The sequence below is a fragment of the Accipiter gentilis genome, chromosome 24 (genome assembly GCF_929443795.1).
Source record: "Accipiter gentilis chromosome 24, bAccGen1.1, whole genome shotgun sequence".
NCBI classification, from domain to species: Eukaryota; Metazoa; Chordata; class Aves; order Accipitriformes; family Accipitridae; genus Astur; species Astur gentilis.
The window spans coordinates 5,255,193-5,279,295 of NC_064903.1; the positions used below are offsets into that span (position 1 = coordinate 5,255,193).

The 24,103-nt window shown below is 41.1% G+C and overlaps 2 protein-coding genes across 4 annotated transcripts in view; one reads left to right on the forward strand and one right to left on the reverse strand.

Annotated features, from left to right (window-relative positions):
* PSMD10 (proteasome 26S subunit, non-ATPase 10) overlaps positions 1 to 24,103 on the forward strand; it is a 60,811-nt gene that overhangs the window by 6,338 nt on the left and 30,370 nt on the right. Inside the window, exon 5 of one of the 3 annotated variants that reach the window (XM_049827308.1) lies at positions 17,678 to 17,790. The exons of 1 other annotated variant lie outside the window; for it this stretch is intronic. In XM_049827308.1, coding sequence (XP_049683265.1) covers positions 17,678 to 17,790 — 113 coding nt within the window. Of the gene's footprint in view, positions 1 to 17,677; positions 17,791 to 20,662; positions 21,828 to 24,103 lie in introns of those variants that run through there. One more of the 3 variants, XM_049827305.1, reaches the window with a different exon arrangement.
* On the reverse strand, positions 1,446 to 22,625 carry VSIG1 (V-set and immunoglobulin domain containing 1). The gene is made up of 8 exons (XM_049827304.1): positions 22,248 to 22,625; positions 18,733 to 18,893; positions 13,353 to 13,460; positions 6,738 to 6,936; positions 4,983 to 5,138; positions 4,193 to 4,312; positions 3,059 to 3,185; positions 1,446 to 1,629 (listed from the first exon to the last, which is right to left on the reverse strand). The coding sequence occupies exons 1-8, from the start codon at positions 22,294 to 22,296 to the stop codon at positions 1,446 to 1,448; spliced, it is 1,104 nt and encodes a 367-aa protein (XP_049683261.1). The 5' UTR covers positions 22,297 to 22,625.

Here is a 24,103-nt window from a genome sequence, read left to right on the forward strand (position 1 = left end):
ACAGTCACCAAAGGATTTATGAACATTAGATCCTATAAAAGACTTAAGTGCCAAAAAGTTCCAGATCCCTGAGCCAGATACATTTTTCTGCAGTGCACGAGACTGAAACCAGTGTCTCCTTGTGTCAGTGACTATCTGCATCATGTAGTTCAGAAGGGAGCTGCTGGGGCTGTGCGTCTGTATTCAGCCTGAGCCCCATGGTCTTTGAGCTCCTGTGAAAGCAGGTATCTTTGCCCTTTTGAAGAACTGAGTTTGCTTAACTGTAGAAATGAGACCCACAGAGAAGAGGTGTCTAGTGATCAGAGTGTATATGGCTCGTTTCCCTTTCCTCCTTCCAAGAGAGCACTCGTTACTCAGCTGTTGGCTATTGGTGTCCATGCACTATTTACCTTTCCTCTTGATGCTTTAACCTACAGAAAACCATCGAAGTTACACTGGGCTAAAGAGACCAGGAGGAAAGTAGCACAAGTTGGTTGCTTAGTGGGTAGGGCAGTTGCCTGGAAATAGATTTAAATCATCTCAGGCAGAGGAAGCAATCTAAGCTAGTGTGCTGTATAGTAGGAAGTATTCACTTCTAAGTTTTGAAAGCAGCTGTATCTGCATGTCATGAAGAAGCTGATACTCTGCCTATTATAACAAGCCTTGCAAGGGATTTAGATTTCCAGCTCCTGTTGTCTGGAAACCAGTCAATTGATGTCTGAACTGGGTACCTGAATGCTAGTTCCTTTAAACTGAAAACCAGAACTGCTGAAACACACAACTCTGGAACGCTGGTGCCTTGGGAACTTTAAAGCCAAGGTGGTCACTGTTAACAAATGTATTCCACGTCAGGCAGCAACAAGGTGTAAGTTTCCAGGATCTTTTTTTTAGCTTTAAGTGGAATTCAGACATACAAGATCTCATTGGTCCAGGTCTTAACATCTGTTTCTGCACTCTGATGATCTTGTTGAAACTTCTTTTTACTTCTGACTTGCAAAAGCAGATCCTTTAAACACTGCAGTGTATTGGCTGTGATGATTGTTCTTGGTGCACAGGAAACAGGAGGTTGGCCAACACTTTCTGGAGAAGACTGCTGTGGTTCAGAACTGTATGGATACGTACAGCATTACTGATAGTTGACTGAAAAGCTCTTACTTTGTCAAATGCTTCAGCCCATTTCCTAATTAGTTCTGCAAAATGGATCAGATGAATGTGGATGACAGTATTTTTATACTTATATTTCTGGATAATTTTAACTAGATAATAAATGAAAATTGGTTAACTTTAAAGGCCAAATCTTCTGCTATTCACAAAGTGCATGTGTAACAGACCCTTTTCAATCTCTAGCCCAGTGGTTCACAATACTAATGCCCATTTAAGTTTTAGTCATGCTTCTATGTTAATTCAGTGACAACAATTTTTGTATAAAGGGTTCCAAAGCTGACGAGGAAAACTCTATTAAAACTCTAGGCTATTTCTTCTTTTTCCACTTCTTGCTTCTCATCATTTTCAGGTGTTCCAGAGGCTGCCATTTCATTAACACTAGGGTATTCATTTGTCGCGTTGCTTGATGGAACTGTGGTCACAGGAATGTTTTCTTCATTAGGTACCTGAACGTACTCTGCATGGGACTGTTTATGAGCCATTTCTCTGCAGGAAGACAGGATGAGAATTGTGATTTAACATGTTGAAATCCCATCTACACTAGAGTCTTTCAGAAGAATGAGTCTTTGTAGTTCTGTTGTCTAAACAGTAACCCCCTTAATATTATGACTCTGTTCCAAGAGCACCCGAAAAGGCTGCAACATCACTGCTGCTAAGACAGACAGAGTGACAGAGTGTTAGATAATAAGACTGATCTTCATCAGTAGTTTAAGTGATCCTGTTAGAATAAAATGGATTTTAGTAATTTTAAATGCTAGGCCAGGAAAGCAGAATGGGAAACTGAGTGCTGGCAAACAGTATCTAAGAAGGGGTAGCAAAACACAGAGCTTAGTGTGAGCTGCCTGAGAAATTCCATGTAGATGTGGTGTCCCATTCAAATGCATTAAAAATAGAGTGCAGTCAGAAAAGACCTATGAAAAGGCTGAAATCTAGAAAAATATTTTTAGGAACAGGTATGAATTCCATTTATCTTATCAAAACAATAATAAACCAACTCCCAATATTTAAGCACTTTCACATATAAAAATTGCTGGATTCTAGTGGATTAATTCAATGTAGTAAGATTTTTTAGGATCTGAGCACAAAATTAGATCTTAAGGCTACATCAATTCGAAGCAGAAATCTGGTGCATAAGTGACTGGCCAATGGTCTGGATTAGCAGAATTCCATCTCAGGAAGTCTTAGACCTGTGCTGCAGGGAAGTGTCCAGATGACGTAGTATTTGTTTTCTGGGCTCAGCTGCATGTATGCACTTAGTGTCATGGGGCTAAATAGAGTCTGTATAACATATGAGATTATCCCTATTCTGAAGATTTGGCAAGTTAAGGGAAAAATGAGCCACCAAAGCACAGAGGAAAAGACATTTCCAGAGCAGGATCAAAATGGACATTCTGTGCTCCCTGCTGTTACCTAAACCTTGTTTCTCCTGCTGTTTGAGATGCCTCAGAGCATCCCAAGAATGTGTCCTGTAATTTCAAATAGCACTGAACTGAGCCCTCTGTGTTTAAATCCAGTAATGTATAATCCCAGTAAATTTGCTGAGGTAACCCTTAGCCGCTATTCCTTTTTTTACTTCCTCCACCTGCCATTAACAGTCACCATTAACTTTTAAATATTAAAAACTGTTTTTCCAGCTTGCCACTTTTTGTTTGTGTGTTTAAAAAACATTTACTTTACTGTTTTAGGTGATGCTAAGTGGTAGGTGCCTGGAAAAAGGTAACAGCAACTTATGTTACAACAGCAACAGCTTAAGTCAGACAAAAGCAAATACTCTCACCCTGGAAGTTTTCTCAAAACCTGTATTATTCACCCTTCAAAAAATGTTTAGAATAATTACATTTTACTTTAGTTCTGGATTATCAGCAGTGCTTTACAGAAATAATTGTCTTAAAATGAAGTAAACAGAAACTCTTACTGCATCTCATTACTTGATGACTTCTTATTCTTTGCCTTCTTGGTTAAGACCCAGACGATAATGCAAATGAGAGCAGCTGCCAGAATTGCTCCAATTAATGCTCCAGCAACAATACCACTGTCTGAATCTGGAAAGAGAAAAAGATTTCTTGACTTCTTAAAAAGTATTTTTATAGCAAAGTCCATGGAAATTTAGCGGAGGAGCCTTTAGCAGAAAGAAGGCATTGGATTCAAAGAACTAAAAAACTGACTGACAGCTGTGTTTCCAGGATGGAGGCCAAAGATTTTCCAGGAAAGAGAGAACTGTGCTTTTATGACCTTTGCTGCCTCCTTTCTTGTTGATTAGCTCCCTGCCCCAACAAACCCTACATTTATGCCTGACTAAGGGAATCATTAGGCTATTAGTGCTGGCAATAGTTGAAAGCCTTTGCTCTTCAGTCCTTGCAAACAAATTCTGAAATTTAGGTTGGCTTTATCTCTGTGTTTCACCTGAGATGTAAAATGTATGCTCTGATCATTTGTGAGCCCCCAAAACCTATTTCCACTTCAGTACAGCTCTGACCTGCAATTTTCATTTTATAGACCACTGGGTAATTGAGTGACCATTCCAGGGACATCTCTCGTGGCTGGTTGTACAACATATGCTTGGCTCTTGGTAAATGTTACTGGTTACGTGAAAAATCTGTATGCAGATGTGGTTGACCACTGCTTGAGGGCAGTCAGGATAAGGAATTTTTCCATGACTGCAGTATTTTTAGCTAGTGGTCACATCTACAATGCCCCAGTCCTTGTACTACCACCATTCAGTGATGGTTGTAAATTCTGGGGCAGGGGGACCTCAGTGGGACTGTTGGGTGAAGAAATTGCTCTAAACTCCATGTCTGTTGGTTCTCAGTAAAGGCTCTGCAGTCAGAGCCAGGCTCAGCTCCTGCTCCCACTGGGAAATGAAGCAGGAGACGTTAAATCAGTTGTCTAGGTCAGTGTAAATTCCAGGCATGCCTGGATGAAAACTCCAGAGCTCTCCAAAGACTATTCTGTTCTTACTTGAAAAAAAATCCTATGCTTTAAAGTTGTTACAGCATTTTCCTGCAAACTGTGCATGTCATACAGCATTACTCTCATGCATGAAACTTACGTTTTGCAGTTAGGTCGAGCTCACAGGTACTGTTCCCCAGGGCATTGCTGGCTATGCACTGGTAATACCCAGTTTCAAAGGTGGTGAGATTGCCAATGTAGAGAATGCCAGTGTTCGGATCTGGGACAAACAGAAAGCAGGTACAGGTTACTGTTTGTGTACTGTAGAGGCAAGTGGTTTTCTTCAGTTGGTGATACTGAGAGCTATTAAGAGATCAGAAACAGGGTTCTTCAATTATTCATTCATTTGGGTTTTTTTTTTTACCTTTCTTGAAAATTACAACAGTGGATTCTGCAGGAGTGTATTAGAACCCAAGAAGTAGACCCCTACTCTGCAAATCAGTCTGTCTGATGTTTTACCTGCATTGATACTATGTCAGTGTAACTTCACAAATGAAAATGTAACAGGTACTGAAGATTTTTGGGATGGAGGCCTTAGCACCTGAATAACAAATTGACTTAACTTATTCTGAGTATAAGTTCATTCAAAATTCCGAGGGAAGGGAGATGTAAAGGCATAAACATTTCTCCCATTTTAACAATCTAAAGTAATAGCATAGACAAGACTTTAAGATGCCACACAATTTTTATTAAAACAAATAGAAAAAAACATCCTGTGTTTGTGACAGCTGTCAGTCGATTTGAATTAGTAAAAATAAGATTTTGTGACACTGACTGTCAGAAGAGGAGGGTTAGTTTTAACTACCCTATGTAATACACAGTATTTGACATGGCTGGTACTAAGGAATTCCAGATCTTTAACACAGTATGGTAGTCCTGTAATTACGTACTATATTGTTCAGTCACAGGCTTGAGGGTATTCTCATCTACTTTGTACCAGTGGTAGGTAGGGTGAGGCAATCCTTCTTCACATTTGCATAAGAGGTAGATTAGATGGCCTTTTTCAGGCGTTCCTTCTATTTTGCAGAAAGGTTTTGATGGTTTGACTGTAAAATAACGAGGAGAACAGACACATCATGAGCACATACCTGGGACTGCAAGCATCCACCTCGAGTTCTGGTACTGAGCTGCTACAAGTAACGAATTGAACCCCATCTACAGATCTCCATCTTGCTTAATGGATCTGACCAAAGGCTCTCCCGTAAAGATTTGAGTAATATTATCTTTTTTTATTATCTTTTCTTCTATTTGCATACTAAATATTATTATGGATGTATTGAGATGAAGACTATCAATTACTTTAATTATAATGGGCCAATCGCTATTTATCATATACCATCCTGCCACATAGAAGCAGCATTTTCTTTAGGAACGCAGCAGGAGCTTATCCACATAGAGGGAGAGGGTCAAGGCCTGATTCTTCAGTATATTGCAGTTGTGGAGGAAATAAATTAACTACAGTTCTTTTTAAAAATATATCTGTTTTGGTAGCATTTCCTCACTAGGCACACAGGAGAAGATTCTGTCTTCTCTTACACCTATTATTTTTCATTTCCTACATATAGATACGCTGTTGTGGTTCTTTGGAGCACCGTCAGTGGAACTACACCAGCAATGAACACAGCTCAATTTTGTATGCATAAATGAACAACCTTTCTTGGTTTTTATGTGAAAAGTACAATCTCTTACTCAACTGTTCCAAGGTTTACTATTTGTTTGGGGAATTTTAGATGAGAATTAACAGTAGTACTTTGATTTTTCAGGGATTGAGTTTACATACGTCTTTTTCTTATGCCTGGCAGATAGGCAAATGATGTTGGCATCACATTCTCGTATGATTTTGATTTGTCACTCTGACCAGCTATGAATTCTCAATATAAAAGCAATGATTGCATGGGCTTAGTACAAACTTTTCTCTTATTAGGAAGTAAAGTATCTCATTCCACTGCTTTCCATCCTTTCTCTCCTGTGTGTTCATGGTTGAACTATTGCCTTCTTCCATCCAAAACAGACTTTGTACTGCTTCCATCCAGCACGTACTAAGTTTCTAGAGTTTCTGGGAATGGGGGTGAGGCAGAACCCTTGGGCTGTGCTGCTGCCTCTCCCTAGGTTTACGCAAGTCACCGTGACCAACATGAGATAAAATAAGTAAAATTTTCGTCTTTGCTGGGGCTGGATGTAATGGCTTTAGAGAGAAGTTGTCACTCCCAGCTAAAAGGGCTTTTTATTTTAATCCAAGTTAGTATCACTTTGTTTTCCAGCATGAAAAACATAGTGAAGTTGGGTAATTCCAGCTGCCCGCCTACCTGCTTACGTTAGGTAGCTTTTTGAGAGCACAAAGTGAATCTGAAGGCCACTCATGGGAGAACGGAGATTTTACTGTAGGTCAAGCAAGGGTACCTGCGGAGTGGTATCAGGTCTGCTTTGTCTGGAAGCTAGAGGGCACCCCAGGCTCTGCCTGCCTCCAATGCCCTTGGAAAAAATCTCTGCGTCAGTGCATCAGTGAGCCCTTTCTCTGCATCATGGGCCTTGTTTATCACGGTTCTGTTATTCCCTCTGGTCCTACGCATTTTGAGCCGTGAATTCAGTGTTTCATAATACGGGAAGAAGACTACAATACAGCAATAGAGGGGAAAGGCGCTTACCCAGCACGCGGACAATCACAGATTTTTGACTTTGTCCAGTGTCATCCTGTGGGCTGAAAACTTCACAGCTGTAGAAACCAGTGTCTGAGGGCTGCATGTTGGAGATTGTTATTGATGCATTCCCTGGACCTGTTGCAGCTGTTATCCTGTTCTTAAACTCTCCATAGGAGCCAGACTGGCCTCCTGAATAATAATAGATCTGTGATAAAGAATCAATTGTTAGTTTCATAACAAGAGATTTTTACTACCGCTTTCTTTGTTGCTCATAGTTGGAATATAGTTGATTTCTGATTAAGCCAAGCAATGTCACCCCCTTTCTTACCCCCTCCCCCGAGAAAGCAGGGGTGAAAACATGTTACATTTGAATATGTATTTCTAGCGGTTCTTAAAAGACAAGCTTTTCAGAAATGGGATTTTTAATTATGTAAATGGACAGTAGCTAGTTCTTTGTGGATACTCCAGTCACAGACTGATGCATTTGCGAAAGCAAAGGTGAGACCATTGACCATCCTATGACAATTCTGTGAAAAAATGCTAAGTCATCCACAATGAATAGTGGTACTAATTGAAGCACTGATAATTTGTGATATTATTAATACGCATCTCAGTAGAAGATTATGACAAGAATGGACCTGTCATTGCAAAAAGAGGTTGGCTGCAGAGCTTTCCAAATACAGAAGCTAGCAAACAGAAAACTGAAATGAATCCACAAGACATAGGTCTAAGCAAACAAGGCAGTAAATTTGGAAGCAATAAAAATGCAGTATAAGAACACCAGTAGAATCATCACACATGCAATTAGAGCAACCATGCTGTTCTCCTTGTTTGTGTAACGGGGGTCAGAGACAGTGTCATGGGCTATCTTAGTTTTTTGAGTTTATACCATAGGTGGAAGTCAAGAATACCTGTTGGCCTTGGTGCTTGGAGGAGCACATTTGGGATCAAGAAGCTCCCATTTTACTAAACAGTAAAAAAAGTTTTGCAGAATTATAGACATAGTAAGGATAAATGTCTCTATGGACTGCAGCATTTCCTCCCAAATAAAAATTTGCTGGTTTACATTGACCAATTTCACTGACTTCAGTAGCATCAATTGTACTTAACAGCACTGTGGGAGTAGAATTGGCCTCATAAGCTTGTAAGCCCAAACCTGTTGGCTGAAAGGAGAGGTAGAATTGTGTTTATTGTGGAGCCTCGTTGGTAGCCTGAGGCTTGGGCCTTCAGTCTGTTAGGAACTGCAGTATCTCACCTGCTCTGGGGTAAATATAATAGTTCTCAAGATGCTCTTGTCCAGTCTAGCTCTGCTGTGAAACCAAGATCTGAAAGAACAAAGCTAATGTGGGAAAACTATGGAACATTAATTATTTTTCTCAGATGTTAATGATAGTGTTGTGTAAAATAGTGATAGTATTTGGGATAGGCAGTATGTTCCCCGGTGTCTACATGCACAAACTCCATTGTCTAGGCAAAGTGAACAGTTCCAGCATATGCAGTCATTTTTTTAAACTGGTCAGAGGTAACCATATAGAATTACAGGTTGGGACCCAAATAGATCTAACCTTGTTTCTACTGACAATATTCCAGAATCAGCAGTATAAGTGTATTTATTGAAGTTGGACTAACAGTGTGTTTTTTTAATGGGAATAGCTGGAAAATGCTTGTAGGAAAAAGCTTCACAGACTCTTGTGAAATGCCGTTCACGCTTGAATAGTATCAAAATTTCCTTTTGGTCAAAGTTCCCTGCCTTTAGGGACGCTGCAGATCCTCGGGCAAGAAGTATAATTTGCTTTACTTTGCAGATCAACTGATTGCATTTTGAATTAAGAATATTTATTTTTAATTCTATTTATCCACCCTGATATGGTGTTGACTGAAGTCTTTAAGCAATGTTATCTGAAAGCCTTTATTAGCTTAAGGCAAGCTACACCCCAAAACTGCCAGAGCACAGCTGGTTTATGCAATGATAAGGCGTTGAAATGAAGGTCAGTACCCAGGCTGCACAGCACCAGCAGCCCCGGTACTGCAGCTTGGCCCCACCTCAAGTGCAATTCTGCCTAATTTCCAGCCAGACTTTATCTTTCCCTGCCCCAGGATTACAAACACCAGGTACAATTGATGCAGGGCTCTGAATAACAAAGCTACACTACTGCATTGCCAACATGTGGAAGACTGGTGTTGCAGTGGAGGAAGCGTAAGAGATCCAGTGTTCGCACAGTGGCAGACTGGGTTAGAAAGTCTGTTGAGCAGCTGGATAGACTCTCCACTTTCCATTGTTTGCATGCAATGCCATCAGTTCTAAAACTGATTTCATGTTTTGCACATGTCTAGAGATGGGCCTCTACTGCAAAACCAGAGTCTGGATGCACACCCTCCTATTCCCCAAGGAAGGCAAGTGTTCAAAATAGGGAGTTTTGTTTAAGCAAATTGCTCATCAAAAACTGATCTACCTGTAATTAGAGAAACACGCTGGCCACGCTTGTCTCATCCTATGTTTAGCTGAGTATGAGCAACAACAGAGTTAACACTCTGCTCCTTGCGAGAGTCCAAAGTTACAAGAACTGTGACTTCTGACTTCAGGCACCTCTTAAGCTGACATTCCTATATAGATCTCAGCAGCAATGGGCTGGATTTGCATCTCCTCTCGATCAATTGCATCTGTTTGAGTGTCTGAAGAAAGAGCTTCCATCAGCTCTTCACACTAATGTGAAATTAAGTTGTACAATTTCTTAAATTTAAGTAATGCATGACTTGCAGCAGCATGAGAGGAGGCAGGCCCATTCTATCCTACTAAAAGGCCTGATTATTGAAAAAAGGGCTAAATTCTACTCAGTCTACCTTAGAGTGATCTGGGATTTATGTGAGAGTAAACAGTAGCAGAAGCTGCCCACCGAGCACTGGCTTAGCTATGGCACACGTTGTGGGAGATAAGACTGGCACCACAACGAGTCTTAAATGCAGTCAGGGCATGCCAGTAAACATTATGAAAGAGCAAGTGCTCCTCGATGTATTTGATCTGAAGGCAGGGTGAATTACATCTCTAAGCCCTCATACAATACACTGAAAAATTAATCCCCTGTGTTCTCTCTTCCTGTCTGAATGCATGCAGAGAAAATACTTTGTGTACACTGTTAAATCTGAGGCAGGTGTCAACACAGCAGAGAATATTTGTTCTCTTCATGGATTTAAACAGAATCTTTCTGGGTGTTTTTTTCAACTATGAACATAAAGGCAGTGGAACATCTTAAGAAAATGCATTCAGTTCCTCTGCAGGCTCCTGCCTGTTCTCTGTTCTTCTGCTCCTGTATGATGCTTATCTCGCTAGCTCTGGAGTTTCTTGCCTGAAGGAAGGTGGTAAACACCAAAAAGGCTGAGTAATGTTGTGATTAATTACTGAGTGTATATCCTGTCCCAGAGGTACGATTGGATTGTGTACACAGGAAATTTCCTTTAAGAGGAACGTGTTTCAGTTAATTGGCTGTGAATTCATAGCCCATTTTAAACAATACACTCAAAACAGGTATTTTAAACCCTTGCTCAAAGTGTTTCTGTGTCGTCCTTGAAAAGCTCCTGTTTGTGCCTTTCAAAAAGCGGAAGTGAAAATCTTTGCAAAATGTTTCTGTTCCATTTCAAAAGTAAAAAGCTTGTTTTCTGTTGAAGATATAGAAGACTTTTATTTTTGGGCAACTGACAGCTAATGTTCCCTCCTACAGACACACATCTCATTGACATTTCTTTCCATTTTACCTAAAATTTCTCTAAAATGTCTGTATGGGAAAACTGTAAATTTAGTCAATAGTAGACTTTTCCTGGAAGCCTTTTTAATTTGATGTGATAAATATATTTCAAGCGCAACATCTTGACTGTAAAAAAACCGAATGAAATCTGCTGTGCTTCTTTTGAAAAAATAAGCTTTTTATGTTCTCAAGCAAATCCTGAGCAGCTCTAGTGAAGTCGATGATTTACCAGTGTAAAAACAATACTGAGGATGCAGTAATGGTCGCTGCTTCTCTTTACCAGCTAGTTTGCTCACGCAAGTTTTTATATAATGGTGCCTTTTCACATTTCATGGGAGCAGCTGCCTGGGATGAGTAATCAAACAACTGACAGAAAAAACAGCGGAGATTATCACTTCTAAAAATGTTGCCCCTAATAACTCTACAATCTGAAACACCGGTTTCTGCAAAACAGCTAAGTTGCCTAGAAAACATCTCCCTGACCTTAGAAAGGATTGCCGTTTAGTTGGTTATTCAACCTCTGGACCAGGCAGTGCCTAAAGCCACTAATATCAGCAGGCATCCTTCTTGGCTCTCTAAGGCAGTGGTATAGTTACTGTGCATTTCCACAGTCACAGTTTCTGCTGCAACCAGGGAAAGGCTTTGGGCTCATAGACTTCCAAGGCAGCTAAGTCAGTTATTCGTGGACCTGTTTGGAGGAGCGGGATTACAAACAGAACAGGGAATTGGAAATGATCATACTTGTTTGGAAGAAAATCTTGGTAATCTCAATGCACTCCAGATGCTGGAGACAAAATTATTTGTGTCCCCAATTCTGAAGGATCTGGTACATTAAATCACATGTCCTTTTCTCCTCCTTTAGGCTGACTTCTGGGAAGGCTGCTCCTTTTCTAGTGTGATGGTGAGGAAAGTATTTGCCTGCAGAGGAAGCAGTTGGCAAAGCTGATGCTGAGTTGAGGATTTTCAAAGGCTGCCAGATGTTTGGCAGAGACTGAGGAACCCACCTACAGGTTTTCTTTATACAACTTCTATAGAGAGATCATCTTCCTTAGAAGGTGGAGGTTGTGTGTGAAAAAGCAGGCAGTAAATTAGAAGAAACATGCCTCCATCTGCTTCCTTTCTTCTTGGGGCAGGACAAATACATACTAGAATTTGCATAAATATGTGTCTTTCAAATGCCTTTGGATGGACTCATTCATAATTTCCAGGTCAATATCCCTCCCACCCTCCATCTCCTGGTGTCACTGCATCACATTGCTGTACATGCCTCGTACATCTGGATATCAAAATTGTAAGATGCGATGTACTTGAAGATGTGTTACAAAATGTCCCACGTAATCTCCACAGTACTCTTAATTTCCTGACAGGGGGGTAGTTTCAGGACATGAAACTACTTACCTTCTACCTACTTCCTTTCTAGTACCTGTCTTCCCTCCCGCAGCCCCACCAGCAGGTGCAAAGCTATAGCATCCTGTCTGATGACGTTTCTCTAGGCTGATATATTCAGCATCTAATTCACAGTTTGCGCCTGGAGAGCTGTAAAGCTCAGGTGTTCATTGGGTTGTTTTATCATTTTCTGTTTGTCATTTTCTCAAGCTACTAGAAAAAGAACCGTTAAAAGTCTCTTTCTCACCAAAAAATGCAAAGGAGGTTATTAACAACTTTACTGGTTTGAGATCACGATCTCTTTTTGAATTCTGAGTACAGACAGAATTTATGAAATAACAACCAGGGAAAAAAATGTTCATCACTCCCTTAAGCATCTTACCATCTAATTAGAGAACAAATGCTGCACATTCAAAGTGTTAATTAAAGCCCAAGGCTCAGATTCTGAACTTGGCTAGATAAGAAAGAAAATGCTCGCACGTGCGTTGGTTTCTTTGACGTGTGTCCTGTGACTGAGTCTGGCTCCAAATGCCTTTTCTCATCTACAGCTTCTTTTCACACATTTTTGTCAAAACTCTGATCTGCCAGAGTGTAGTAGGGATATTATGTCCTGCATTATTGGGATTTTTGCATGGGTAATTGAGAATGTTAATAATGACTAGAAGCGTCTTGCCACAATTGCGCATCGGTAGAAGAAAGGGATGGAGTCAGAAGCCTTTAGAGGATTAATCGTTCAGCAGCTTTAACTGGTGCAAAATACTTTTGAGGAACAGCTCTTTCATGTTCTCACAGTATCATTCTTGTGGCTGAACTATTAGTGAATAATTTTTACAGTGCATCAAGCACAAATATGTTTTCTCAGTGTACTTGGTGTAACTGCTCTTCAGCAGTTATTATTAGACCTCAGTTTACATTGGGTTGCACTGTGTACTTCGTGGTGAGACAGGAATCCCACTGCAGCCAAAGAGGGTTTGGAATGGATTATGGCTGGGACGTTGAGCTGACAGCTGAGAGGAAGCCAGTTCAGTAGGCAGCTTAGTGTCCCTCTGTATCCATCGCATCTCAAAATGTTATATTCTAGAAAGGAGATCCAGGATGATTTTTTATTTTTTTTTTTAATTGCTATGTAAATATGTAGGCCCAAATTTGGCCTATCCAGACTTGCTGACATTCAGCCCAGAGGATCCTGGTGTGTGTACATGCCCTTCAAATACCCTTTGGGTAGAATATTTCTGAAGGTGCTAGTTCAGCCACCTAGGATAGCTATGGTTAAAAAACAACAGCTACATCCAAGTAATTTTGATAGAGGAAAATGCAATAAAAAACAGGGCGAGTTAAAAATTCCGAATGATGCACCTGATTCAGCTTATCTCAGTCGTGGACTGGTTTTAAGATTTTAATTCAGAACATGATTACAGGTCTCATAGTAGCATAAATCTAGTAGAAGCTATTTAGCTCTTTTTTTCCCTTAAGATTGTGGGGATTTTTTTCTTACCTTGTGTCTCCAGCTACATCTTCCCCGTGCATCTGTCACATACACCATCTTTTGACAATGACTGACTGACTTTTCATCCATACTCAGAATACCGTGACACGGGGAATGCTGTATTTGAGTAAAAATGTGCTGATCTGAGAGTTAAATGAAACTTTAAATGTTCCCCCAAAATCAAAGAGCCTGTTCTCTACATAGCTCCCCATCAGTACCATCAGTGCTGTTCACGAGGGCAGGGTGCCTCATGTTCAACAGATTTTGCAGAAGATGCCTCAAGCCTCTGTCAACAGTGAGGTGCAACACAATCTTATCTCTAAGTTTTACCTAAAATTAGGCAAACTAAGATTGAAGTCTAATGTTTGCTCCAAACACACCAGTTACAACCTAATCATTTTCTACTTGTCTCCACTTTGCTTTGTGTTCTCAGTATTGTCTGCTTCAGTGCAGCAGTTTATTTTATCTTCTCTCTGCAGACTGTCACCCCAGTGCCAGAAATAACCACAGGCAGCCCACAGTAATCCCAGTGACATCCAGGGAGTCACTCTGACTGCAATGACATGACAACAGGGTCTCCTTCCTCGGCATTGGAGATGTTGCCTCTGCTTTCCATGAAGCTATTCCTTTTAAGTGCCTGCTCGGTCATCTAAGTGCTAGATAAAACCCAATTTTGTAGAAATCACCTCTAGGCAAAAAGAAACGCTCGTGTATCAGAGAGGCCCTTTCCGGGAAGTTTTCCTGTACTGCTTCAGGAGGTGCTTTGCACAGGCTCATCTTCGCTTGTGGGCTGGGACGGACTGCTCTGCTCCCAAGGCGGTGTCCCTTGTAACACTGACAGCCTCTGCGGCGCATGATCTCGGTTGTCTGTGGCTGAAAGCGTGTGATGGGGTCTCAGGAACTACTCATTCTACATGGGGAGGAATTTGTTCTTTCAATGGTTTTTATGGGAACCCCACACTACTAGGACTGGCCGGCCCCTGGCGGTCGGTGCCCATGCCTGTGCCTTGCTTTGTGCTGGGCAGCAGAGTTGTGCTGGCCTTGGGACTGCTGGTAATCTGAATTCGGGGTTGCAGGGTGAAAGGAGCAGACACGGTTGCGCTCAGGTCACTCTTTTTGCATCTCTTTCCTTCCTTGGGCTCCGCCACCCTGTCCCTTGTTCCCAAACAGCGTGACATAAGCCTGCTCGCTCTTGTGAAGATTTTGCAAACTAAGTGGCTCATCAGGCCTGCGAGGCTGGGTGTAAGGACATGAGTAGACTTCTCGTGAGGGAACAGCGCCGTCTTCCTCGTCTCTATGGTTTGCCGTAAGTGGAAACCCTCCTTGCCCCTATCTACTAAGTGATACTTTATCAGTAGTACAGATATAAGAAAAATACAGGGCTCTGGCAGAGTGAAAGCCAATATATGAAATAAATGGAAGGTATTCTTGCTGTTGCATGCTGCTAACGCTCTTTCTCTCTCAATTGCCCATCAGTAATTTTACCAAAGCAGTGTCAAAGTCACTGTTTGCAAATATTTCAAGCTCCCTTTGTTTTTTAGAGAACATTTTCATCAGAAGTCTATCAATAGTTCAGTTTCTCTTATAAGTAACAGTCATTCATGACCTTTACTCATCTAGTGAATTTAAAATTTCAGTCCAGGATTCTGCCCTGGACATATCTTGGGTAGCTACGCAGTATCTCTGATAATTTCACTTTAACTGTGGGTGGCCTGGACTGGAGACTCAAGGTGTGGTAGGTTCAGGAGTTGTATTTAGCTTTGCAAGGCTGCAGCCTCGCCTGTGCAGAGTCAACAGCAGGCTTCAATCTTTCAAACATTTACTTAAGTGCTTTACACGGAGGCCAGCCGAGTGACTCAGAGCATGAAATGAAGCACAGATGTAAGATCTTAGCAGGAACTGAGACTTCACCTTATGAACCAGGCCAGGCTGTGATGTACTCTGTTACCCTGGGTGAGCTGAATAAGTAGCATTTGCCTCAGTTTGTCTATATGTAAAATAGAGATAGTTGAGTATTGCAAATTTCTCAAGATCCGTGGCTGGGAGTTATGATTTAAAAATTAAATTTATCATTAAAAAGACATGTTGCTAAGGGGTAAATGGCAAGAAGAAAAAGTTAAAAATATGTATGGCATCCTATTTTGCATGAGTTGATATTTACATTATTTAGTTCAAATGAGGGGAATTACTTTCACTGGAGCAATTTCTCAGGAAAAGAGCAGAGTTAGGCTCCAATTAGTAAGAAGATCTATATTCGCACACTATATATAGCTGCACTGTCTTCAAAACAGCACCGCAAACACCTGCCATTCCGCTGTTTGCTGCCTCCCTTTTCATCATACTGTCTGTGAACAGCCTGTTTGTGGTATTTCATCCTCTCCAGTGTAACTGCCATGACTTTTAACTGTCGAGCACCTGCGCCAGCATTGTGTAAGGTGGGCAATGCGGAACAGGCTATGAAAACACCAGAACAAACAGCAAAAGACACAAGCCAGCTTCACAAAGTGAGTGCTGGGAGGCAGATCTGCATCAGGTCTGCAGGCTAATGAATGGCACTGCCTCACCTTGAAGCAAGGTAAAATCTGTTGCTGAATACTCTGGGGCATTAAGTTAACACTGGCACTAATCCTGATCGTACTGATTTCACTCCAGGCAGGACTGTACCTCAGCCTATGTATCTCAAAACACTGCAAAATCTATAACATAAGTGGCAATGTAAAATACTGACATTCGTATTAAAAGGGGTACCTCTGGCCTCTGTGCTTATTATATATTGTGTCTTAAAATCTAGTAATTTAAAGCTCACGTCCAATAATGCTTCAAGCCAAAAGCAACCTTAATGACATAATTTTGCCTTAATTCTAATGTTCTACACTTGGCTCTATTACTTGCTGCCACTGTAGAGAGAAAGGGCCATATTCCCTATTATGTAAATAAACATTATTTATTAGAATCAAGACTTTTTTCCTCCCATAGTTGTTATGGAGAACATCCTCCCTGCTTAATCTTATTATTGTGAATATACCAGCCATGTGAATAACAGGGTCATCAAGACAGCTAACATTTACTAAGATGTCAGGAATATTTAAAATTGTAGCAGGTGGGATAAGAAGATGCATTTTCTGCATTTTTTTTTAAAAATTGTAAGTCTCCTATCTTCAAAATATTTGGCAGATATTTTCTACTTTAAAAAATGGAAGTTGAAAATGTTATCCATTTAGTTACTGAAAAAAATGGCAAATTTTGAATGAAGCCAGGATTTTCAACACACTTTTTCAGGGACAATATATGCTATTTATAAGGATGTGTTTGCTTGTTTATTTATTTATTATTACTGACATTTTAGAAGAATCTAAATATCTCATAAAATTAAATAATTTTATCCCACTTAGATTGCAAGCTACTGTTCTGGTATTCACTAAAGTATGGTGCCAGTCTGTTCAATTCAGTTGGTTTTGTCATCTTACCAGCTTATTGAATATATTTTTGACTTGCAATTTAGTATTCTTTAATCTAAACAATGAAAGCTAAAGCTGGCAGTTTCCTCCATTGCCATACATGTATTTCCTACTTGGAACAAAATGTGAAACTGAACTTCAGCTACGTGCCAAGCAACCAGGCCAAACCCAGGTTTGTAGAGAGATTATTTTTTGTTCAAACTTTCAGGAGAAAAACATGCATGCTTTCAGGCACTCAGTCCTTTCTGAAACTCAGAAAAGTCACCAGCCTGAAATAGAAATAGCAACCTCATATTGCTGTGAGTTCAGACGGAGGTTGAAAATCCAATTTCATGTTCAGCTGTGTTGTGTAATTTCTTAAACTGTATTTTCCACAAGCAGTCACAGTCCTTTCTTCCCAGTGTTTGCATTAACACGATTAATTTTATTGTGAACAGGTTCAAAATTGTAAGGAATTGCCATGTCCTGGTAAAAGGATACAGGGTCAAGTAATACAGGACTGAATGGGTTGCTAAAAGCATTTTAAAAAGAGTAATGCCCCAGTCCTGCAGCTCTTCACACGCACGCACCCTCCAGGCACATCAGCAGGCTCAGAGGAGCGAAGGGCATCCTCCGAGCCTCGCCGAGCGCGTGAGCCAAGGATAACTTGCACTGCAGCAAAAGGAAATTTTACCTCCGTGTTCAAGGAGAACGGGATTAGTCACTAACCCGTGGCCTTTCCAGACTGAACCGACTTTATTTGATGAAAATGCAAATCATCCATTATAAATGCATGTGTGTTGTGGTGTGAAAGCGAATTCACCGTGAAATTAGTTTCAGACACAGAGAAAACCAGATGCAATTTTTCCCAGTAGTGTTTCTTTACATTCCTTACAGGCATGGCTTTCCCATTGCCTGCAGTGGGAAGCTCAGTGGGACTGAGATTCATGGATTCATTTCCCCACCAAAAAATAAGATCAATGGATGGCTCTTGAAGTCTGGGCAGTCGTGTAAGTACGTAGAGGAGGTTACATGTCCCTTCCCTGACTCTTTCCAGGCAGACCAGGCTGCTCTGCAAGGCCTTTACAGCCACGCGAGGGGCTCGGGCAGTGGTTACGGCACGTGGCTGTCTAGTCCTCGGTGTCCTTCGCAGTCCCGATGCTGCCTCCGTGCTGATACTCCAACCTACCACGCGGTCTCGTTATGACCCTGGGGGGAGATACTGTTTGGCTCTGCTGCCTCTGGGGCTCTCAGGAGGGGCAGGGAGCATTTGCCTTTGATCTGTAATTGTTCTGCTACCGCGACGACCCCCGTGGGATGCCGCAAAATACCAACGCAAGTTTGCCGTGGCAGATTTCCTGCTATGACAAATCGCTGCGGAGTCCTGCCAAAATACTTGCTGTTCGCTTTGTGCCGATAGCCTGTTGTTGAGCACCGCTCCTCTTACTGAGCCGCCTGATAGCAACGATAGTGGCTGAGTCAAGGAGCTCTCATTTGACCCGTAAATGGGGGACATGTTGTCATAGGCAAGGGTGTCTCACCAGGAAAAAAGCCTTCACAATGGCAGGAAATACCTGCCAGACAAGAGAAAAGGGAGCTGGTCCAGGGGCTGGAGCGCGTGTGTGGTTTTTGGACACCTGGTCTTTGGTCTGCTTCATGCTTCCTGGGTGACTTGGAGCAAGTCGCTTGAGCATCTGAATCCCTTTTGCACCTTCTCCTAAGTTTCTAAAGGAGTTCAGGCATGCCAGTAGGAACTAGGAGCCTAGACAACTTTGTGCATCTGCCCCTAAATTTCATTGCACCCCAGTCCCTTGTCTTTAGGGTGGGAACACCAACGTTACCTGCCTGCCTGGTCTGCAGCGAGGATGACACTATCAAACTTCACAAGATTCTTTGAGGACTTAAGGCTATCTTAAATATAACTTCATATTAATAATAAATAAATATCTTACGGTATGCAGTTGTGTCTCTTTGGCACTGTAAAAGGTCCACTGAATAAAGAAATTTCCCAGCGGTCCAGAACTCGTGTATGTACAGAGGAGGGTTGCGTTTCCACCTGCAGTGACATTCACTGTCTTCTCAGGGACGGTCACCACAACGCCGCTGACGTGGCCTGTGGGCAGTAAGTGTGGTGAGGGGTGAGGAGAGATCCGCCAGGACCGACCCCGGGAGCCGGGCGGGAGTGCCTTGCTCCCTGCGTTATCGAAGACACCCGTAGGACGTGTCTCGTCGTTCTCCTTTACTCCAGTAGTTTCCCTGGGGCTTTGTGTGGAAACTTTAGCGATAACAAGCTGGGAGTGGGTAAAAGCTAACGAGCAAGTAAATCCCCCGGAATACCTGTGCCCTTACAACAAATAATATTCTGAAAAAGCAGAGTTCCTAAAAACATACTTGTTCTCACCTGCAGAGACTTGTCTTCTCCCTAAGAACCCATGGCTAGACTGAACCTTCTTTCTGCGCTCGGTGCTCTCCTGCACCTTGCACTCTCGTTTACAGCTGTCTCTAGCCCTCTTTTACACTCTTCTTGCCCTTTTTTTCTGCACTTATTCTGTTAGATGTCTGGTCTCCTTTACCGGAGATCACGGTCTCCTGCAGTGTTGTCTCTTGTTACATTCTCAAGTGCTGAGCAGCCTTTCTCTGCTTTTCTTTTGCCAATTACTTTGCTTTTGTTTAGGTTTCTTAGGGTTTACACGCAGAAGCTGTTCTTTTCCAATGCTTTTACATTGGAAAAGTCAAACTAAGCGTTTTGGATCTGCTTTTATTATGTGGGTTGTAAGAAATTCTGTGATAACTTGATCAACCCTTTCTGTTGTGCTCAGAGCAGAAAGGGAGCAAACATAACTTGTAAGCCCTTTCCCATAACGTTCCAATCAGTCTTGGCTACACAGCCATATTAATGAACGGAATCGAGCACCATCTTAGAGTATTCATCTGTTTCTGTCCTCCATGTGAGTTACTAGCAATGGTAACAATATGGCAACAAAGCTAGAGCTGTCAGAAAAATAAGCTTGAATTTCAGGGTTTTGCTAGATCACCGAGTCCAGTTTTAAAGCTACTGTCTAAATCTGAAGGAGAATATATTTCTTTTGAATGTGACGGAAAACATAAGTCTTTTGGGGGTTTCTATGCAAAACAGGCAAAGTGAGAACTTCATCTTTTAATAATAACAATTTTCACACGGGCGATGTCAATTTCACATGTCAATGCTAGAGGCAAAACATACAAAATATTCTTCTCAATGAAAGACCTGTGCATCTTATGTTCAGGTGCTGCTCTTGAGAGTTTTAAGCAGAACCTCCAGTAATATCAGAAGAGCATTTTGCTCAAATTATCAACCCTATGAGAGAAAACATTGTTTAAAAAAGAAATAGAATCTATTTTGACATTTTTAACCATGTAAATATTGCAGATTGATCAGTTGCTACACTATGCAAACCTATGTGAACCTAGAGTCTGAACTCTTCGGGGTCTGTTTTCCTTGTTTGATGGCTTCAATAGTAAAAGCTCACTGCAAGGAAGAAGGGAATAATCTCCTTTCCATGTTGGTGGTGGCTAGGATGAGAACTAGCGGGTTTAAAGTACAGCAAGATTTACACTGTATGTGAAGACGGTCTCACAGGAATGGCTGGAAACTGACTTAAATGTGTCAAACCTGCCTTGGGGAAAGAGGGAATCCCAGTGCTGGCTGCAACTCCTGCTTGTCCTCTAAATTCACAGTCGCTTAATCCTTACCGAGATCTAACATAAAAGCCGTGTAATATTATTTTAGATATCTCAGTTCACTGTTCTCAGCTTTAAGAATTAGAGTTGGCCAGAGGATGATAGTTTCTTGCCACAATAATACTTCCAGGTTTACATATATTTATTTTCTGCTCTTTGCAGGATTAAAGCTACAGTCTTTCAACACAATGGCATTCTGCTGAAACATCCATTTTCCAGTCATCTGCTCCACGTATTTCCTTTATCATTCTCTGGTTTTGGAGTCAGGAGTGCCACAGAGCCTGGCTGTTATAAGGTTTTCCAAAATAAATTAATTTTAGCAGAAACAGCTCCACAAAGCATTCTAGTTTCCGTGAAGCTGTATACTTTGAAGAAATACATTTAGTTGAAATAGGCTTCACTCTAGTAAAAATATAAACCCCAAACCCTATCAGTCAAACTTCTGTTGTCCAGCAAGGCTATTTAAAGCCATCACTAATTGTAAGATGGAGCTTGTGACTGCAAATGGAATGAACTGGACCCACAGACCTTGTTCCCTCATCACAGAAGTTAATGGGAGTTTTGCTTTGCATTTACTTCACCGTTTACGGTTTCAGTCTCATAATCCCATTTCATACGTACAGGCCTTTTGGTTTAAATGAAAAAAAGCAAGTGAATAAGAAGTAACTCGGTGAAAAAAGCTGGTTTTAACTTGTTAAAAATAGTTGATCCATGTCTTTTACTCATCAATATTACGGTAAGACCGTTTCCTTGCTACAGAGAAGGTCATTGCAGTTAATTGGGAATCATCCACTTTCACTGAAGTCCCATGCAGTTTTTAACGCTTATGAAGTAAATCCAAGTTTACTGATCTTTTCCTAGCCACTACAGAAACCCCCAGTCAGTGGTACCCATCAGTATGGACACACTGCTCGTCTTAAATCCAGAACCTTAAAATTAGAGGACATTGCTTCCAAAAGTATTGGTATTAGCGCTGAATTACTTTTCATTTCTAAGGCAAAAATCTGTGGGGTTTATGTGTGTGAGAGAGAGATAACATTGAAACACCAGGAGCAACTATTTAAAATATTTCTCTGGCATCCAAACCAGATAATTCCATCGTGAAATGAAAATGTGGAAACCAACTTCCATTTTCTTTAGTGGGTAGAGGCTGTTCATCTCTGTGGAGCATTAGACTTAAAATGTCTGCTTCTGTATATATTAAAAATAAAGCTTAGTACAATGACATGTCCTTGAAACATGAATAATCTATAATCTTTAATATACCATATAATTCCTAGGTTCCACAAAGTATTATGTCCTCACTTAACTTCAGGGAAATCCAAAGGATTATTTGCACGCTCAAAGTTAAGCATCCCCCCAAATTTTTTTGGTGGGGGTGGGACCAAGGCAGCATTTCCCAGGGCTATTATCAAGGGGAGACAAAAGCCAAATGTGAGAAAACCTAACCTTGAAATGCTTGAAAGACCCTAACACTCTATGTGAGAGCTCTTTGCCTCTTCCTGCCTTTTAGAGCGAAGCATTAATTTACCAAAGCTAAAATTCTATTCTTGAGCAAAAAACTCTTACCAGTCAGTGGTCAGCTTGCTGATTTCCACAAAAGGGCATAGCGTTATAGCCATGATTTTCCTTCCATCCTGAAATAAATCTTGAATGTTCTCCTAGTTTGCCAGTCAGGTTCACCTGCTCCCGTATTTCAACAAGTTCCTTTATTCCAGTACTATTTCGATCAGTTTGTTATTCTTACCTGTAAAGATGGCTAGAATTGGAAATATCTTCAGCATCGTTGCAAACATCTTCTTGACGCTGGGAGAGAAAAGAGACCAGATGCTGCTTCTGACTTCGACTAAAACTCAACTGTTATTTTTTTAAGTGGGTTTTTGTTTTCCTTATCAGCTGTGTATCAACATGTCAATAAGCTTTTTCATTCTCCTTCTTTATCACATGTGTACTTTTCTCCGACTAGTGGTGTGACGGTTCAGTTGAAATCATTTTGTGGGGTTTGAGCAAGTGAGGTTTTGTTAATAATAAACCTTTGAATCAGTGAAGCCCAGATTCTCCCAGTTTTGCCAGGGCCCAGCAGTATTTGTCTACATAAGTACTTCCACTGAGTACAAGAAAAGTATTTGCAGAGCTATTTAACAGTCAATCTGATTACCAGTGTTGGAGTCAGGCCTAATATAAATAAGGGATAATCTTTATTTCCTGTTAATGCTATCATTTCTTTTTAAAAATGAGTATGTGGAGATAATATGTTGTTAGTGCATTTTCATTTTAAAGCATATTTCTCATACAGTTTTATACAGAATGATTACATTGGACTCATGATTGCCTTGAAATTTCCATATTGAACTCATCAATAAGATAACACACCAAAATAAAGATAAAATAGAAGTTATCTTCTAAACTGGTTATAAAAGCTGTTTCATCTAGTTTTAATCCATGAAGTTGGATGCTACTAATACAAAATAACAAGGTGAATATTCTGATTTTTATTTAAATGTTAATACCTGATTTATATAGTGAAAAAGCAGCGGATGAAGGTTAGGACTTGAAGAACTAATTGCAACAACTTACAGTAGATTACTTTGTCCTTACTGGATGCAAAACGCCGTCTCTGAAGCTCGTTAGGAACTGAAGGTGCTGAGCTTCTTGCTGGAGCCAGCTTTGCTTTCTGTATTCCATGTCATTTGACTGAGGGTAATTCAAAGCCCCAAGCTGCGGTGGCAGTCGATGATTCTGCGTACGCAGCCATGCGTGAGTGAGTAGCTGAAGGGATAGCAGAGGGCAGCACTGCCTTTTAGATGTGCGCCTGTACCTAGGACCAAGACAATTAAAATGGTCGATGACTTTTTTTCCATGCTTGTTGAAAACATGTGTCTGGTTAATGCCTGATGATCCCGTCTTTTTAGTGGCTACCAAGGGTGGCCACCCTTTCTGTGGCAGGGGCCATGCTGCAGTTGGGGAAGCCTTTTCGGCAGGTGGGGCTCAGCATCTGACCATGTGTGGTTGGAGGGGAGAGGTATGCCCAGGCTCTCCCTCATCTCTAAGGTGATATGACAGTAGATTCTTCAGCGCAGAAGTGGCGAGTTACTGGTTGCGTCAGTTACTATTGGGATCAGGTTTAGGGACTTAGGTGAATTTTATTCTGCTAGCTATTTCTGTGCACGGCAGATGCCTGAATGATCTCTGGGCAGATGTCAGGGTTTGATTATATTCTTATATGAGCCATCTCCAAAAGTTTTATAAAAGATGTCTTCCTTAGTTCTGACTGTCAGCACTTCACACAGCATTCCCACAGGGTGGGCAGTGCTTGCCTTTTAGCGACGGGAAGGACAAGACTTGAAACACTTAAATGTGTCATCCAAGGATGCACGGGTGACCCAGAGTCCAAAAAGGAATATGTACATTGAAAGACTGAAATTCAAATTCAGGTTTCTTCCAAAACGTGAAAAGCATTTAGATTCACCTTCACTAAAGAAGCATGGAGGGATTCCCGATGCACATGGGAAGTTCTCACTGGCTTTCCCTGGGTCAGCCTAAAATGGGACTTGCTGCTGTTTTCCAGTCATTTAGCTATGGATGAGCACAAATGATCTGGAC

Bases quoted from the DNA above. Each gene is read 5' to 3' on its own strand.
- VSIG1 (XM_049827304.1), bottom strand. From the start codon at position 22,296: ATGTTTGCAACGATGCTGAAGATATTTCCAATTCTAGCCATCTTTACA. The intron at 13,461-18,732 runs GTAAGATATTTA...ACTCAAATACAG, and splicing joins AAGAGACACAACTGCATACC to CATTCCCCGTGTCACGGTAT. The intron at 4,313-4,982 runs GTACGTAATTAC...TGTTTGTCCCAG, and splicing joins GCCTGTGACTGAACAATATA to ATCCGAACACTGGCATTCTC.